Source organism: Rhipicephalus sanguineus, chromosome 5 (assembly GCF_013339695.2).
Source record: "Rhipicephalus sanguineus isolate Rsan-2018 chromosome 5, BIME_Rsan_1.4, whole genome shotgun sequence".
Classification (NCBI taxonomy): Eukaryota; Metazoa; Arthropoda; class Arachnida; order Ixodida; family Ixodidae; genus Rhipicephalus; species Rhipicephalus sanguineus.
The window spans coordinates 41,840,882-41,860,640 of record NC_051180.1 but is presented as its reverse complement, the minus strand read 5'-3'; the positions used below and the strand labels follow the sequence as shown (position 1 = coordinate 41,860,640).

General features: G+C 45.9%; 1 protein-coding gene across 1 annotated transcript; it reads right to left on the bottom strand.

Moving 5' to 3' along the window:
* Positions 1 to 8,679: 8,679 nt before the first annotated feature.
* LOC119393551 (60S ribosomal protein L23) lies at positions 8,680 to 19,606 on the bottom strand. The gene is made up of 5 exons (XM_037660639.2): positions 19,526 to 19,606; positions 19,101 to 19,184; positions 18,634 to 18,762; positions 9,758 to 9,871; positions 8,680 to 8,825 (listed from the first exon to the last, which is right to left on the bottom strand). Exons 1-5 carry the CDS (start codon positions 19,536 to 19,538, stop codon positions 8,743 to 8,745), a joined length of 423 nt encoding a protein of 140 aa, XP_037516567.1. The 5' UTR covers positions 19,539 to 19,606; the 3' UTR covers positions 8,680 to 8,742.
* Between the last annotated feature and the right edge of the window lie 153 nt (positions 19,607 to 19,759).

Here is a 19,759-nt window from a genome sequence, read left to right as displayed (position 1 = left end):
ACAAAAAAGCATACTAAAATTTGGAAGGGGCTACTGCTGTCGCGGGTCACAACGCACCTGGTTCATTAATTAAATACGCGCGAATGGGCCGTATCATTACGAGTGCTGGTATGATTGCCGACATCTAAAAACTTAAGTGACAATCATTCAGGGTTCTTCCTGACCTTGCTGCGGCCCTGAGAAACAATAGATGAAAATGTACGCCAGCTTTCTTTTGTTGCAGGCTAATTTTCCATGCTTTCTGGTGATACGAATTTCGGATGATACGAATATTTTTCTTGGTTCCGTGAGATTCGTATCACTGAGGTTTCACTGTATTTTTTTTTTGTCACAGAGGTGATCGGCTGCTGTGCTTAGACCATCTGGGGGGGGGGGAAGGGATCTCCAGGATTAAAGGGGGAGACTCATTTATCATAGACATTTTTTACAGCAGAGCTGTTAAGGTCGAGGTTGGCCGTGTGTCGTAGATAGAAAATGACCATCATCATGAACCGGCACGCTCCATCTTCTTCATCACCTTCCTCTTCTGCTTCCCTGCCAGAAGACATGCGCCCATTTGTCCAGTGAGGGATGCAGTAACTTGATGGCCGAGAGAACGAGCACAGAGAAAGAGAGAGAGAAAGAGAAAATTTCTTGGCAAAAAATTCTTTTTTTGCCAAGGTGGAATTCGAACGCGCGTACCCACAATCCCAATGCAAGCGTCCTAACCACTAGGCTATCCAAGCACGCTGGCAGAGCAGAGCAGAGCATAGCATTGTATAGTATAGTAAAGCAAGGTGGTGAGAAAAGAAAGTAAGGGTTTGAAGAAGGGAAAGGAGGGCAGGAAAACGAGTACAGAGAGCGATATAGATAGCTAGATAGAAAGAAACAGAGAAATAGATAGAAAGGGAGGAAAGATAGAAGGCAAGAGACCAACTACACAGAGAAAAAAAAATAAGAAAGGGAATAAACAGAGAAAAAGGTAGAAGGCGAGGTTTCGGCATAGCTGCCACAAATCTAAATTTAATGGCATTTGACAGTGACTTTTGAAATGAACAATTTTGGGGTAATAATACAATTTAACCTCTTCGGTCCTGGAGTACCCGAATGGGTACCGTTGTTTTAAAGGCTACAGATCGCGACAATTCGGCATTCGCGTGTTCAAATTTGCCTTGCCACAATTGACATATGTTGCTTTCCGTAAATACCGAGAAGTGGCACCGTGTGTCCAGTCATCTCCGAAAAACGAGTAAACAAAGATGGCTGCGCGCTGCATGAGCGCTCGGCTGCGTCCTCGTGGTAAATAAAAGCTTTCTTAGTTGTAGCCTAAACGACACCATCTATAGTACATTCCTTTAACTATAGACGCCCCAAACAACATATTGGAAGTGATTTTGGTCTGATGGTTTTGTTGCACGCAGTCATACAGACATCAAAAGTTCAGGATACCCATTTGGGTACTGTGGGTCTCAGTTGTGTTTCTAACGCTTTTGAGCTAGGTACCTGACTAGCTGAATATTCACGCTAGCTACTAGTATTTGACTACTAGTACCAGTCAGTGGCGTAGCGAGGGGGTGGCACATGAGGCCCATGCGCCCTCCCCCCCCCTCCCCCCCCCCCACCTTCGCCGAAACTTTTTTTTTCCTATGGGATACGGAGCACAAAATGACAATCGACCACACTTACCTGCCCGGACTCCATGACGCACCCAAAAAAGAACAAATTTCTACCTACGCCACTGGTACCAGTAGCTACTAGTACCTGACATCACTACCTGACTACTAGTAGCTACCCGTACCTGACATCACTGGCTAACCAGTACCTTACTACTACTCACGCAGCCTCACGTGGTGAGCAAGTACAATACAAGCATGAATCCAGTGGAACTAATTGATCGCTACATATCGTACTACAGAATTTCCCTCCGGACACGCAAATGGACACTAGGAGTTTCTGCCCATTTTTTTACTTTGCTTGCTGCAACAGCTGGATTGAATACCAGAGGGACTGTGAAAAGCCTCTGGCTCCAAAGACAGACAGACAGACAGACAGACAGACAGACAGACAGACAGATCAAATCTTCTCGATTTGAAATCCAACAGAGCGAGGGTGCTCCTCAAAGTTGACACTGAACAGGGGGTAAGATCAAGCGTCAGTTGGAAGACCAATGAGCAGCCATCACCGAGCGCTGTGAAGAGGAGCAAGACAATCCCAGTTCCACCTGATGAGGTGCGGTACGACCAGGTTGGACACTTTCTGCAGCATGAAAAGCTCACATCTCAAATGAAGTGCCGCCACCCAGGATGCAGTCGCAAATCAACAGTGACATACTTGAAGTACAATGTATTAGATGTGAAGCATCATATTGCGGAGTTCAATCCGGTGGTGGTGTGCGGCGTGACCACCCTTACTGCGCATGCGCAAGCCCTTTCCACTTCTCCTCTCCCTTTCCCCTTCTCCCATTTCCCTCTCCCATCCCCCTCCACTTCCCCTCTCCCCTCCCCCTTCCACTCCCCCTCTGTAACACGGGCTCTACATGCCGAAACGCTGCTTTCTCTAAGTTCGTAGAACCACCACTGCTTCCTCATATTTCACACTCGTTGAGACCCAGAGTACCCAAATGGGTACCATCAAATTTTGATACAACCGCTTAATTTTTCGGGTTCGCAATTTTTCTCCGTTTGTTTCCATGGACATGAAGCCAAATAAAACAGTTTGACAAAAGTTTTTTTCCATTATTGCATTCTTGGGACTGAGGAGGTTAAACTTGCATTTTAACCTATTAATGAGAACTAACAGACGAAAACGAGCCCTTAAGAGTCATCTTCTCTCCTTCATTTTAACCTATGTAATTTGCATTCAGTTATAGTGAAATGTAGAAGTGAGGATACTATTGTGCCAATAGTGAAATGTAGAAGTGAGGATACTATTGTGCCATTAGCTTGAGTTTGTTACTATCTTTTAGAAACGTTGCAAGTGATCACAGCAATTTCGGTCACTGCAAGTTGAATCCAAAGCCCGGAATCCTACACAGCGCCTGTCATGTTGAAGCCGTTGCAATTCTGAAGTGAATTTCACTATAGTGCCACTGGGAAATAACATGCAATTGGTTGAAAGTCATGTATAAATGTTTCATATGTACTGCAGCAAGCAAGCTTTGGTGTCAAGAGCACGCATTTCTCAGTCGAATGGGTTCCAGCGATGGCATTAGGTGACAAATGGCATTAAACATTAGGAAGTTAATGCCATTTTCTGTGCTCGTGTGGCACAGGTATTAGTCATGTTAAAGCAGAATGAACTTTTTGAAAAGAGCTTGCCATCCAGTTACAATGTCAATAATTAATTAGTATCCGTGTCACACAGGCATTTGTAAGGCTTTCCAACCGATAGCATTTTGATTCAATGGTCAGGCATGAGCTGCTACATGGCATGTTCTGAAGGCTGTCAGGTCAATCAATACTCTATGGAGTCAATGAAGCACCCCACACTTATATTGAAACTTCACCAGCCATTGAGCAATGGAATCGGAAAGAGCACAAACATGCCCTCTCGTTCACAATGTGCTCGTAGTCACGATTAGAAAGACAATCTAACCAGTATGCTTTAAAAGCAGTATTATACAGTAGAACCCCGCTGTTACGTTCCCGGCTGTTACGTTTTCCCGGCTGTTACGTCGTTTTCCGCCGGTCCCGGCATAGCTCCCATAGGATACAATGTATTGGGAACCCCGCTGTTACGTCGTAACTGTCGGACCGTTCCCGTATGATACGTCGCGAAGTGCGCCCGGAGCCGACCGAGTGACTACCAAAGAGAGCGGCCATGGCGCATTTTCACGCAGCTTGGCCTCGTTTGACCGTAATATTAGCCGCTTGAGAGGCGCAAGCAACAGAATCTTTCAATTGATGCAAACAAAAGCATGGCCTTCGAGATTCAAATTGCAAAGATGGCGTCTATGACGTAACTGCTCGCGAAAGCAAGGCCTTCGAGATTGGCATTTACTATTGACAAAAGCATAGCCTCTGAGATTTGCATTGCACAAACATGGCGTGTATGACGTAATTGCTTGCGAAAGCAAGGCCTTCGAGATTGGCATTCACTTCTGCCATCGCGTTGGCGTAGACTCATCATCATCGTTATTTGTCGGAGAACGGGAGGAGTTCGAGCTGGTTGGAGCTCGCATGGTCGTGCGTGCGGTTCGCGGTCGGACTCGCCGCGCCGGTCGTGATTGCGTGTGCTTAGTTCTTTCATGCCTACAGCTGTTGGTGTTAAAAAAATCACATACGTTGATTACATTTCTGTGGATAAGGCCGTCCTAAGCTCCGCGTTTCTATCCATCGACTAGATCGCGGCTGAGCGCGCCAATTTTCGTGCTGCTCGTAAGAATTGAAATAAAATTCTGTACCACTAAATATTTTGCCGTTTTTCCTGTTTTTCGGCTGTTACGTTTCCCGTCTCTTACGTTTATTTCCTACGGTCCCTTCAAAAACGTATCAGCGGGGTTCTACTGTATATGAGCACTGTGATTTATTTATTGCAGTATTTTTGCCACTTGAAATGTGCGAAGTGTACATACTCTCGACAGCAGCAACGTGCGTCTTCACCATGCCATCTTGACGTGTACGATCGCCTTAGTTTTGCTGCTCAACAACTTAAAAACTAAATACATATTCAGAACTACTAATAAAAAATTTATTGGGATGTTTAAAGAAAAACAACAGACATACTTATGCTTTTAAGTGAAGTAATATTATCCAACTCTCGGTGACATGAAAACAAAAATAAAGATCCACATCCGCAGCGCAACCAATTTTAGCGAGAAACACCTGAATCACTCAACAGCTGTTCAAAACAGCCGTGTAGCAGCACAGCTCCATCAAGTCAATAGAGTTGTGGCGTTTTGACGGTCTTGCAAAATTGCCTGTGTGACACAGGTATTAAAATGGCTTGAGCACAAAACACTGCTGCCATACTTCGATTCTCTAAACGTTTAGGTTCCCACTGCAAAAAGAATTACTGTCCCTTTTCTAGGTGGCGACATACACTGGCCTCGAAATTGGAGTCATAAATTTAACTTTTGAGAAAAGAGCAAGAATGAAATAGCACACAGTTTATTTAAAAATAAGTTGAATGTGCATATTTTGTCATGCAGATGCCAATAGCCAACAGGAAAAATTGGGGGACGCTTAAGCTTTGCCTTTAAGAGTTGAACGCGATAGCGATATGCGGCCCCATCCTGATCGTGCCCTGTTTCGCTTGTCATTATGTTCAGTCGCCCGATCTCACACATGAACACACACACACTCGACATACCTATAGTAAAGGTAAAGGTTTCTGCCTTCTTCAACAGCACTTTTATGACAACAATGTAGCCACTACGTGTTTGTAAGAGAATGTGCACACTAATGTGTATGCCCTTTGTAATAGGTGGCATGCTCTAAACCAGCAGCAATTAGGCGAGATACTTTTTTGAAGTTGCGATGTACCCACTAAGTGTTTGTAAGGCAATACGTGCAGTAAAGTGCGTGCCTTTTGTAATGGGTGGCCGGCTTTAAAACACCAACTCGTTATGCAGTTCACACGGTGCGACACCCAAAGGCAATATACGCTTCTACTGCGATATTACATCTCGTACTGTGACACCTGTACACAGGACGGGTATGTTTGTGAAGCGTTAAAGTTAATTTCAGTGCAGTTCCAAGCCATGGAGTGGCTCCGTGGTACAACACCTGCTTGCCACGCAGACGGCCTGGGTTCAATTCTCACTCGAACCTAAGATTTTTTTATTATTTATTTTATACAACACGATCTTTCGCTCACTACCAACGATGGCGACACCGGAATTTCTGCAGAACAAGCTCTTTAACGCTGTGGCAGCGAGATCGAGCAGAGTCGGCATCTAGCGGCGAGCGGACGAAATCCCGTGGTGTGGATGGCTCCTGGCGTCATCTGCTAGCCACACCGTGTTCGCATGTGCGCGCACGTCATGCACATCCTCAGATTAGCTTTATTTTGTTGTGCTAGCACAGCATCAAATGCTTGTATGTATGCCTACAAAATATACACATGCATTTCGCCTAACGAGACTTGTATGCGCTCTGGTAAGCGAGTACATGCACGCGTCGGTATGGCGCTATGTCTAACCATCGTACCGTCCATTTGCAAAATCATTTCAATGTGGGTACCACTTTTGTCGTTCAAGCACATCACATAGTGCACTTGACATTGTCCTAAACAAAAAAAAAGTACTAAATGTCGAGGTGTGAATGCAGAATTTGAGCGACACCATCTCGTGAAGTGTTGGCGATTTGGAAATCCTTGTGATACCGCAAAGCATGAACAAGCGTCCGCAGAGGCGGTTAGTGGTAAAAAAGAACTGAAGCCACGCATTTCTATAGCAGTACGCGTATTCATGCAAACAAAAAATGCAGAATGCACGAAGTTCTACTTAATCTAATTACACAGAAATACAGGCTTTCTTTTTTGTAGCCGCTGGAGCAAGAAGCAAATACCTAATTGACTAAGTCGCGCAACACTATTTGCGTTGTGGTATAGGCATACACAATTTAAACATGTGCAAATAAAGCAAGAAAAAACATCGATCAAAGGGCAAAACACGAATGTGACCAAAGGCGAGTACCCCATTGCCCTTCTCTTACACGTAATAGGAACGTTAGGCTGGTTTCATGTATTATTGTGGCAATGGAGGGTGTATGCATCACCACTTTATTTGCCGACAATCGACTCAAACCACCTACGGCGAAGCGCCGCTGCATACATTTCTACACACGCCACCGACCGCCTAATATAATCTGACTGCACTGTAGCATTGTAGTGAGACTTTAGTGCTTGCTCTACACTTCCAGCTGGGGAATGCTCGAGAATATACTCAGCTGCTTGGTGCATGTCCTCACTCATTAATATGATGCTCGAGAAGCTCGTGTTTGGATAGTTCTTCCAAGGTACCTAACAATATTGTCATGCCGCCACATTTGAATTTCAATAATGGCTCTGCAACTGCAGTTTTAACCTTAAACTGTAAAGAATGCTCTTCCCTTGATGCCTAAGTCCGAACAGGTGAATCAAGGCTTTCATTTACCCATTGGCATATTTCTAGAAACCAGATGCTCATATGTCGACTGCATAGCTTTGGACATGTGCTGGCAAGTTATAAAGGTGCCTCGAAGCATGTTACCCCTTTTTTTGATGCTGCTGCATTTTCATGTCCCCAAGGTACTGGGCAGTGAAAATGGTACGTATTGCAAAAAATCACCCGTTCCTGAAGTGTGAAAAGACAGATGGAAAAAGGCTTGCAGAAACAAAAGATGTTATTTTTAAAAATAGATTTTTTTTCTGCCCTTTTCCATTCCAAAGAGCAGTCTGCTCCCTTGACTATATACCGTATTTATTCGAATATAGGTCGACCTTTTTTTCCCAAAAATGTTGCCCATAATCAGCTATCGACCTATATTCGTGACCAAAGAATCTCGACCTATATTCGCGATCAAAGCGACCAAAAGCACCGCACCTATGCCATTCAACTGCCGCGCCTGCTGTTCTTCAAGCAGTTCCTGCTACATACGCACATTATATACCATAAAATCTGGTATAAAAACCGTACCCGTTCGCCTTTTCCGACTAAGTAACTAAGAAAAAAAAAGTTATTTGTGCAATAGCTGCACACCGCCTTTTCAAAGCCCCCGCAAAATGCAGCCGCTCCGCCATGTTTGCGCTGGAACCCGTGATTTCCCTAGGTAGGCCGTGAAGTCCCTAGCCCCCTAGCCGTGCTGCCTGCCGACGCGCAGCCGCACTGGCACTGGCCTAAGGCCTCACTCTTTGTTTGTTGTTTGATCTGACGTGACGGTTCGCATTTGCAAATGCGCGGTTGCGACGGTGTCACGTCGGTAGCGCTACACAGCTGACTTCAAGCGTCAAGTGATACTTTTTGCCGAGAATTCCAGCAATTGTGCCGCTCAGCGCGAGTTCGACGTAAAAGTTGATTAGGGGTTGGCGGAAGCAGCGGGACCGACTGTTCGCGTGCAATGGATGGCGTCGTGCTTTTCGCGGCCCAGCAACTGGCAGGCATGACGCTCTTGAAAAAGAACTGAGGCTCCGGGCGTCAAGGAGGCCCTGCAGAAGGCCAACAGACCTGGTCGTCATACCGCTAGGTATGACGTCCCGGCTACATTAAGGACCGGGTGGCGAAGAGTTACAAAGAGTGGCTTGAAGGAGGATGCTGCAATGACACCGACGGGACGCCGCGAGAAGGGCTTCCCTCAATGAAGTTGCGACGTGGGTGAAGGACGCGCGGAAAGACTTGCCAGCGGAAATTATCGTGACTGGCTTTAAAAAGTGCTGCATTTCCAACGCAATCGATGGCAGCGAAGTCGACGTCATTTGGGATGCCGAGGATGCCTGCGAAGAATCCGACAACCTTCCTTGCACATCTGACGAACATGACACTCCCGGCAGCGACTAGGGCGCTAAGTTAATTGTAAATAAAGGTGTGCTATGTTTCAATTTTCCTGTTTCTAAAAAAAAAAAAAACATGGGTCGACCTATTTTCGAATATTTTTTTTTTATTTCTGGTAGAGTGCTATAAGTAGGGGTCGACCTATATTCGTGCCCGACCTATTTTCGAATAAATACGGTAGTTTCATTACAGATGCTCGGCAAGACTCCCAGAAATTTCATGCTGAAGTAGACACAGCTCACACACTCCTGACGGAGTTTTCCCTTTTTTTTATTTTAGCTGTTCAACGCAAATTAGGCAATGCTGCTTGCATTGGATGCAATCCTGGGCCACAGGTCTGCACACTCCTTTGCTACTGGTCCAGTGATAGCAGAGCCTGGCATGGAAGCGAAAAGAGAGAAAAGGAGTAGAAGGCAATGAGAACATTGTCTGTACTTTCGTGTCCCCACGTTGACCTAAATTTTAGCAAATTCGACAATGCTGAATACAACATCTCAACTTTTGTCGCACTGAAGTACCACATGCTGTAGGGACAGACCTTCAAACATGCATGGTTAGACTGGACGAGTTTATACCGTTTTCAGATTAGGTTTCACTATCTGAAGTGCCACAGTATGTGAAAAGGACGAAAGATTTTCATCATTTATGCCTGCTTAGCATCTTAACAAGCCAAGGTGAATGTTGCCAGTGGACATATCCAGAACCACAATGCAAACAGCACGAAGTGTACCCAGTGCCTCAGCAACGCCACTGCTAACTGTGCTAAATAAACACGAGTGACAATGAGACTTCTTTTTGACCCTACAGCCTCCTTCAGTGAGCTCTGCGGTACACTGGTTTGAGAAAAATGCCGAACTGCAGTACAGATGGTATGAACCAAACTACCCTACGGGGGCAAAGCATTGGAACATAAAGCATGAGAACAGTGAATGGAGAATGAAAGGCATACCCTGTATCCTTTCTCTTAGAGGATTATTACAGCAACATGTTTATGGTTTCAGTTATACTACCGAGGCAGCATTATATGGAAGAGGCTTTCATTGTTTATACATCATCTGGCAAAGGCACTGTGCAAAAGGGGCAGTGGTTACATACTGTTCCTATCATTGAACATTAGATTGGAAACTTAAAAGATTCAAGACATACCATAACGTATTTCAGATGGGGCAACAACATGTTGCCACACACCAGGCACAGTGTAGGTGCCACTTTGCCCTGACTACTGACCATCTCAAGCAGCGCCCATTAGCAAAGAAGCTTCCGGAGACGAAAGTGTACCGATCTTTATGCGAGATCTAGAATACTCACCCTTCATCTCTCCCTTGTTGTTAACAATGACACCAGCGTTGTCTTCGAAGTAGATGAACACACCATCCTTCCTCCGGTATGGTTTCCGTTGCCGAATGACAACAGCAGGCATGACTGCAAAACAAAATGTATCATCAGTAAGCGTGACTAAGATATGTAAAAAATCATGGCATTGATATGCTGCAAGCAAACACTTGAAGCAGACTAACTTCATGTCCTCACAAATATGGCTTCAAGTATAAAATGTACGGTCACAATGCAGCCACAGTGTCAAACTAGCTACTTTAAAGGGGTGGTGCCATCAAATTTCGAGGCTACAACAAGCCTGTTGTGGGTTTCCTCTGTATGCAAGGACATTCCACACGAAGGGTTGGACACAGCAAACGTTTAGAATATACAGTCAAATCTCGTTACAACGAACACCACATTAACGAACATTTCAAATTAACGAACTTTTAAGAAATCCCGTGCCGACTGCTTATAGTTTCAATGTAAAAATATTTCACTACTACGAACTTCAGAATAACGAACATTTCAGAATAACGATCGTTATTTAATTCCCGTGTAATCTTAACAACACCTCAGTACTACGAACTTATATCCCGAAATGCGAGGATTCTTAGATTTCAGTGTATCGGTCATGGCAGTCGGAGCTGTAAGGTAGCAGACGACGCAGCGCGAAGAGCGGACGCCCTCCCGCTAAAACCTGAGATGGCACGGGAGGAGAAAGACGCGGGCGGAGAACTTTTTTTTTTCCCCCCCCCTTCGTTGCGGAGGCGACAACGCATCAGGTTTTGTAAAGGCCCAACCGCATGCATAGCACGCGACTTTCGAGCGAAGGCGACTGCGACAAACCAACACCTCCTACAAACGGGCTCCGTCGCGCTGCTTGATTGAAAACTATTGCGCGCACGCAGGCAAATTACGAAAGAGAATTACAGAGCAGATGAATGACAACATGCCAAATTTATTATTGTCTTGTTTGAGATAAAGATGCCATAAAAGCGTTTCGGGACTTCCTTTTTTCGCAATCTTATGTTTAACCGCGGCAGTAGTAATCTGCTGTGATCCCATGGGGCGCCCGGAAGCGTACGCTGCCTACGCTACGTCGCACTTTGCAAACTGCGTTATGTTGGGGTTAGTCCACGAGGCGCATCTCGACAACGTTTCCTCTTGCTGTCATAGAACGTTTAAGAAAAGCCGCAGCGCCTCACATCGTTGCTTCGCAGGGAGAAGGGCTACCTCACACGACGACGATGTTGACATTGCAGCAAGCTACCACCAATGCAGCAAGCTACCACCGAAACATCAAAACGAACCGTCGATCATAAATAACGACAAAATACGGCCGCTGCCTCGCTCTCCGCGTGAGATGGGGCTGTAAATAAGGTAGTCTATAACTTGCATTCCTTGAAGTACGCGCCGATTGGAAGCATCACGAGCAAATTGCAACCGAAGCAAGGGTCAGAGATGCTGCCATGTTGTTGGATATATGCTCACTTCCGGGCGACAGGCGATGTTTTCTGGCTTTCCAGAAACCTGGGATGCTATCGCGGAACGATTCTATTTCAGATTCCAATGCCTTTCGTGCTTTTCGCGCATGGCCAGTGGTCAGAACGACGGTCCGTCCGCGTTATCAGCGCGATCAGCCAGCCGTGTGGAATCGGAAATAGCATCGTTTCGCGATTGCACCCCTGCGACAAGCGACGGCGATGGATGGCCCTCCGCGACAGCAAATCCTGTCGGCCGTCGCTCAAAACTCGCGTGCATGCAGTTGGGCCTTAAAGGATTGCAGCGATGACATGGACGACGATGTCACGGTAGCACCCGAAGATCGCGACGAGTCCGTGTCGGCCACAGATGCGTTGGACTACTTGAGGAAACTCCGCATATTCATAGAAAAAAGCGGAACAGCGACCGAAGCGGCGGATAAAAATGCGGACGGTCTAGAATCGTTCGTGACGCAGAGTTTGTGCTGCACCCGTCAAAAAAACGATCACGGACTATTTCAAATAAACGTGCCTTGTCTGACGTTCACGTGTGCATTGTTGTGAGAAACGAGTTCAAGGACGTACCGTTGCAAAGGTAGGACGTTTGCGTTACTGAAATTCTATTGTTATGGTAAATTTTTGGGCTTTCACTATAACGACCTTTCAGAATAACGAACATTTTTCCGCGGTCCCCTGAAGTTCGTTATACCGAGATTTCACTGTATTTTAATTCACTTCCAAAGTGTACCTAAATGCTCATTCTCCCGATCGAAACCCATCGCTAGCGCGCCAACAGTGACGTAGATCTGTAGGATGGGCAACGAAAGTTGTAGTGACGTCACACCAAATCTGCTGTAGTAACGTGAGTGACCTCCGGACCTCCGCCACTTCCGCAACGTACGTACCGGCTGTAATGAAATAGAATACATTCTAGTTCACTGTAGTATTGACAAAGCATCGGTTGCTACATCACTCCCCGAGTTTCGATCGCTTCCTGGCTATGTGCGTCACAGCCTTGTGTGGTCACATGACCACGCCTCCTACACTTCTACGTCACTGCCCAACCTCGGCGCCCAGAAACCGAAACCGAAAGTTGTCCAAATCAAAAGGCGATATAAAGTTATTTAGCGAGAATACATGAATCTTGGTGCGTGCATCATGCTTCCTGGAGCTATAGGAAACGCTTACAGCTAAGAATGCGCAAGCCACAAATTTCGTGGCACCACCCCTTTAACGTTCACAAGCTTCTAAAGAGATAGTCCACAATTGCGTTTTCACATCCAGGCCCCTGGCAATCGCTATGTGAGGCAAGAAAACATAATAGCCCTAAGCTTTAAATGTCCCCTATTTACAAGCTGCAGTCTTGTGAAATGAAAAGAATTGCCAGCTGCCCAACAGCCGCACAAAAGCTACAAAATAAACTGTTTCAAAAAAGGTTTGCAGTGACAGGATTAATGCTTTTTCAGAGGCAACTGCTCTGCCATTTGAGTTAACCAAGAGGCTAGCAGATCACATGGCAAGGCCAAGTCAACAATTTAAGATGCAGGGAGACCGAGTTATGGCAAACTACATGCGCAGAAATCCACATTGTGGACGTACAATGCAAGAGACTAATTCGTACAAAGTATAGACTTAAACATGAAACCCACATGGGTTTCACAACCACAACCAATACCAGTGAAAGAGCAATCACCTTTTGCAAGTTCTGTCAGCATTAGCGTACAACGGTTTCAATTCTTTGTTGTGTCCAAGCCCATACAGTGGAACCCCTATTATACCTGTGACACACGGGCATGCTTGAAAGGCCATTAAAGGGCCCCTCCAACACTATTCAACCCCCCATTTTTTACTTGCGGGTTGCGTAGACTGATGGCTGTGGATAATTTTAGCATAAGTCTAAGCACCGATATCAAATTATTTAGTATTTTAATCACGCTTTGAAGTCGCTACATCGCTGCTGGCCGCATCAGCGCGTAGTGGCGCTTGCCATAACTATTGCGGGCGGAAATGACGATGAGCGCTGGCCTATGATTGGATAAATGTAACGTTAGAAGTAATAACGGCGTTGCATCAAAGTTGAGATTACTATTGTGTTTCGTTTTTCTTTTCTGTGCTTTTTCAATGAACTCACAATAGCCGCCGTCGCAACAAAAAATATCACTACAACCACAAAGTATGACAGAGGCGCTGGTTGCCATTTCGCCTCTGGTTTTTTTTTTGCCTGCGCCGGTCCGATGTGCAAATGAAACGCTTGTCCCTCTTCCTTCTTTCTGCGTCTGTATGTTTACAAGCTGCCCCTTTCCGCATGTGTGGTAGGCTCATGATTGTCGTTGAAACGGTGCAAGTAATCCTCTTCGTTGACTTGTTGTCTCTGCACACTTGTAACTCGTCGGGCTGCTCACCGAACAACCCGCGTAGGGGCGACCGTATTTAACCGCCCTTTTTGCTCCACAAATTCCCTTCTCAGAATGAGAGAATGACAAGGAATGGCGTTGTAAGGAACAGCAGACAAAGCCTCGCCAGCCTCGTTTCGAAGCAGTAGCGCCCGCTCAAGTTCTGACAAGTCAGGCGTCAGGCACCACGTTTGTTACTATGGCAACGACGTCAACAATACGTTGCGAAGGAGAAGCAACAATGGTGTGCGAGCTTCCCCTACGTAAGAGCTTTCAGCCCATTTCATTGGAGCGCCATCCGATGTCACAGCAGAGAGTGAAATGTGGTCACGTGACCCCGCGAAAATCGAGTTGAGGGTAGCCTTTTTTTTTCTTGTATTTTGAATTTTCTAAATTGAATAATTTCGTACAGCGTGCCGCTATCGCTGCCGTTCTTGCTGCACTAGTTTGTCCGTACTTCAGTCTACGCAATCCACGAGAAAACAATGGGGGGTTGAAGTGTGTTAGAGGGCCCCTTTAAGTCAATGGTCATCGAAGCGCTACAACTCCATCGAACTCGATGGAGTTCTCGCATTGCCACACGATGGTTTTCAACGGCCGTTGAGTGATTCAGGTGTTTGTCGCAAAAATTTTGTGGCGCTGCTAATGTTATTTTCGTTTTCATGTCGTCTAAGTGAACTAAAATAAATCCACTTAAAACACACATTTGTGCGTTGTTTTGTTCTAAAATATCAAAAAATTGTTTATACATAATTATAAGTGCATTATTAGTTATAAGCAGAGTTGGTTATAAGTTTGTTGAAGAGCGAAACTGTGGCTATGTTACAACCGCTTTACCCGTCCGGCCGCTTTTCCAGGTTTGCCATGTAGTTTTGCCGTTTTGCCTGGTTTTGCGGTTGCGTGTACCCATTTCGTTTTATTACGTGCTTGTTCCGCCGTCATGAGTGACCGCGAAACAGATGACAAGGCCGCTATGGTGTTCTACATGGCTGCGATCATGCAGCTTGATGCTGGGATCGAAGTGGCGAAAGAGGAAGCCGACGCCATCGAGGATGAGCTGCTGCTGTTATCGCGAGCATGCGCAATTCCTACATTCTGACTAAGATACTTTAGTAAATAAGTTATAATGCCCATGCACACTACTTTTAATGCATACTCGTTAAATTTTTCCTTTTCTAATGATGAGTATGAGCCCACCGGGAACGAGAGGGCGCGGTGACGCTGTTTCCGCTTCCGCCACTCGATGGCCATCGAAGTTTCAATGGAGTTGTGGAGTACTCCGTCGACTTGATGGGCCACTGACTCAATAGCCTTCGAAACTGCCCGTGTGGCAGTGCGTGCATGCCCGTTGAGTCAATGGACCATCGGTTCAGTGGTCTTCGAAACGCCCGTGTGACACGGGTATTACAGGAGGTATTCACATGAAGTCATCTGCAAGGGCCACCAGCGCAGCAGTTGCCACAGCCTTATTCGTGCGCATGGTCACTTTGATATCTTTTCTCATCGATCGTGACATCAGAATGTCTTATGCTGGGTCGCTGAATGACCACAGCTATGTTGGCTGGTGCTGGCGCTGCTTATCGAGGTGGTGAATAAATAGCTTGCCTGTGACATGGTCGGGCTATAAAGAAGCGCCCACGTTTCGTCTTACGGCCTTTGCAATGCGTCTGTTTCCACGTCCCACCGCAACACCGTGTTGTCGCTGCGACCCTGCCATTGCATTCGCGACTGCACGTGTGCTCACTTTTTTTTTTTGCCTCCATGTTCTCGACAAGCAGCAAGCAAAAACGTGCGCAACACCGTGTTGTCACTGCGACCCTGCCGTTGCGTTCGTGACTGCGCATGCGCTCATGTTTTTTCCCCCTCCATGTTCTCGGCAAGCAGCAAGCAAAAACGCCTACAAGTACGGCAGGGTCGCTGCGGCCCTCGCGGTGAGCAGTGGCGCTAACCGAGGAGGTGAATCACTGGTGTAGCCAGGAGGGGAGGAGGTGAACCCCCTCCCCCCTGGCTATGCCAGTGATTCACTGGCAGGGGAGAAATTGGCTCTACGCGATTCGTCCCGGACAATAGGAGGAATCCTTCTAGTGTTTTAGAGATCTGGCTTTCTGCTCATGCTCTGCCCCTCTTAGTCACGCCGAGAAGACACCCAGGAGTGTGTTGATTCGACAGTGGAATCTTGACTCGCCGTGCAGACACGGGAGAGACCGTGTTCTGCGCACCGTGCAGGACAAAGCACATTGCACAGCTATGTTAAACTGTTTAACGCCTTTGTGCCATCTTAAGCAATAACATTTTTGTTTTCCTTTCGTAGATAGAGCTCGCGCACATCTTCGTTTTAAAGTTATTTGCATTTATGTGAAAATTTATCGTGCCTATGTTTACTATTTTGGAAGCCTAAAACGTTTTTGCCTGCCTATTTTTGGCGCCTAGAACGAGTTTTTTTAGAGCCTAAAAATCCGGCCTCTAGTGATAACATTAATGTGACACCACAAACATCGCGTCCCCCCATGGTGCTTTAACACAGCAGTTTCAGTGACGTCAATGCCAGCCCTATACCTCCTATACAACCTTCAGGGGATCGGGAAAACAGTCATATAATCGAACAACTAAAAATATAGGCATTCTTGAATAACTTCTAATGCATGAGCTTGTATTTGTAATGCGATTCAATTAATGCTTCCAGTATTTTGTTAATGGGCCAGTAAACAAGTTCGCGGTCCAAATTGTGTGTTGAAGCAATAACTGTGTACTTGTACAATGTGAACATGCTGACACAAGAATTTTGTGAATAAGTGCTGTAATAAGGCAGTTACGGGGTATAGAACAACCCACTTCTGCTCATTTCCGTTTCTCGCTCGGCCTTCTCACCCTTCTCAGCATCCAAGAGGTGTAGGCGTAGCCCACTGTCATGAAAAAGCCCATTCGGCAACGTAACATGATGTCAGTGAATACGTTGTCGGCACGAAGCCAATGACGGAGCAAGGCTTCCTTCACGTGTCACTCGTGTCAAAGCGGCACTAAGGTCACATAGCATGCGCATGGTGAAGCACAGTAAATGCGTGACCAAAACCACGTCATCGCAGGGCCAAGGCGTCGCTTCATAGTGCAGAGCACCAATTGACGAAGTCGGTGCAATGTAATATTGCCCATGAGCAAGATTACATCACTTCGCGCACGAGGAAGATTGAACAGGCGCTGGAGAGGGATGCGGGAATTACTTTTCGAAATGGAGCGTCTGCACGGTACACAGCGTTGTGCTATTCATAAAATGTGATCACTACGGCTGTCTGCACCTATTGGCGAGCGGACAAAAAGGACTTACTCTTAAATTGTTCTTTTGTGGAGCTTTTGGGGGACCGATACCTTTGTCCTTATATTGTGCCCAGCGACTGCATCCCATTCACGGGTTGCGACAACACGCTGCCACAGGTGTGCGGTGCCACTCATGTGAAAGTGAAAGCATCTCCAAAGGCGATACCACCACCTCAGCTGAACAACCTTTGCTCTCGCAATTAAATACTGCAGCCACAAGACAACATAGACGTGCAAGCATGGGGCTTGCCAGGCACATGAAACACTTGGTGTGTCACTTAAATTCGGTGTTTACAGCAGCTGCATACTAGGATCTCCTGCATACTCAAGGCTCTGTAAAATAACCTCACAAAGGATCAAAGACCTTTCTGCCCTGCACTGAGGAATTACCACTACTGAATTGTTAGAATGGACTTGTACCGCACCACCTGCCATAGTGGTTGTGACCACTGCAGCTAATAATTTGAGGGGATTTAAGTCCCAAAAACCACGATATGGTTATGAGAGATGCCACAGTGGAGGGCTCCGGAATTTTCGACCACCAGGGGTTCTAAATCTAAGCACATGGACCTCTAGCATTTTGCCTCCATGGAAATGCGGCCGCCGAAGCCTAACCACTGCAGCTAAACTGCAACATTTGGCGAAACGAGTGATTACATTTGACATCGACAGATGCCTAGGAATGCCTTATACCCCTGTCACACGGCAAATCTAATGTCATTTACAGCTAATGTCATTCGTTTGTAATGTCATTTGTTTGCTGTCACACGGGGAAACTAATGCCATTCGATGAAAATGACATTTCCAGTCGAATGAGTTCCCGAAACACATTCGCATTCGATTTTGGACCGAATGCGTAGTCTCGACACCAGGGACCTTTTAGGGAGATAACTGTTGACTTATGTATGCGTAACTTTTGTAATTCGTAAATATCTTATTCTTTACTAGATTAACTTATTACTGGTTTGATCACGTAACAGCACACGCGAAAGTTTCTAAAAGAAAGCTACTCTCAACTACAGCGGCTGGACGCCGGCCATGTTTCATTTGTGCTCTCTTGCTGTTGCCCGTATCGCGGGTGTTGATCGTCCGATTGCACGTGTTTTGGTGATCAAGGTGGTGACTACACGAATTAGCTGCCGCTGTCTCATTTCTGCAGCCGGAGTGTCGGTCGTGCTCGCACGCTTTAGTTCACTGTACGCAGCACGCCCGCTCATATCGTCGGCCATGTTGGCTTTCGATTGGTTCTTGGCTTGACTTCGTTTGTGTCGTACAGCTGTGGCAGTTGTGTAAAACGGCTTCGAGCAGCTTTTTAGTGATAGAAAATTATTTTCTAGGATACACGCATGTGAGATACAAGTTTTAATAGATTTTTATTTCTCCCAACGTCACGGCTTCGGAGTGCTAAGGTCATGGTCATCATTTTAAAATGTCATTTGTTTTCGTCGTGTGACAGCAGGCAAGTAAAATGACATTAGATTTGCCGTGTGACAGGGGTATTAGTCAACAGTAGTAAACTCTCCAATCTCGACTGCTAAAACACTCGTTTTGACTACAGCGGTGTTATAAGCCACGATGTTCAATTCCATGAGCCTGTCAGCGGTTATGGTGTTAATTACGCACACATGTTCAGCCGCGCAAAGAACACGTAACTACGATTGAGCTGTGTGACAACACATACCTTTCTTCCTCAGCTCGGGCTTTCCCTTCTTGACTGTGGCCACAATCATGTCACCAGCGCCTGCAGCTGGGAGTCTGTTCAGCCGACCCTTGATACCATTGACGGCTATCACGTAGAGGTTCTTGGCTCCTGAACACACGAAATCACACCACCGAAAAATGAAGGATAGAAACTACGAAGGCATTCGCACCACCATTGATGCAAACATCAAGAAAACGTTTGGGAAACACAGCCCGTCCATAATAACGCGTTAGTTTTTAGCAGTCCTGACTAGGAACAAGACAATTCGCAAGAAGGAAGCTCAAAGCTTTTCGAAGAGAACAAAAGCGAAGCCCCTTAATTAGCAGACTAACACTGCCTCACCGGTGACATTCGTCAGTCACAAGGTGTTCGGAAGTGCACATTTGAAATCACTACAACGTCGCGATAAACATGTGGATCAGGACCATTTGAAATGAAGCGCATACCTGTGTTGTCGGCGCAGTTGATGACTGCACCAACAGGAAGACCGAGCGAAATGCGGAATTTCGCTCCCGCGGCTCCACCACGTCCTGGAAATGAAAACCAACAGCAATCAGAGACTTCCCACGTAAGAAACCACCGAGTATGCGCGTTAAATAATCTAGGACAAGCTATAAAATTAAGTGAACGGTATTTTATTCAAAGTAATAAGAAGCTTTCGGCATGACAACGCGCCAAGGCAGCGCAGACCGGTGGGTCACACACACACACTTGAATGAAATATCATATCAAATTTGAACCTCCCTCTTTTAAATTAAACGTAGAGGGAGTATCCTGAAGTATTTATGAAAGCTCAATTGGCATAACAAGGCCATCAAAGGCATGTGTGGAAGGATTACTCGCGATTTTGAATTCGTGAAAACATACATACCTCGCTTAGACATTTCGGCCTGTTGGAAAAGGCTTTTTCGCGCATGCGCGAGTTTACACCAGACAATCAGAAAATGCGAAACAACTTTTCCGGGTTGTACTGTTTAGTAATAAATTTGTATATAATTTTTATATAACTATTTTTGTCACTATTTTAAGTGTGAAACATTGTACAAATATTTTTCAGTTGAAATTGTTGACAATTTGACGACAAAATTATGTTGTACTTCCGTTT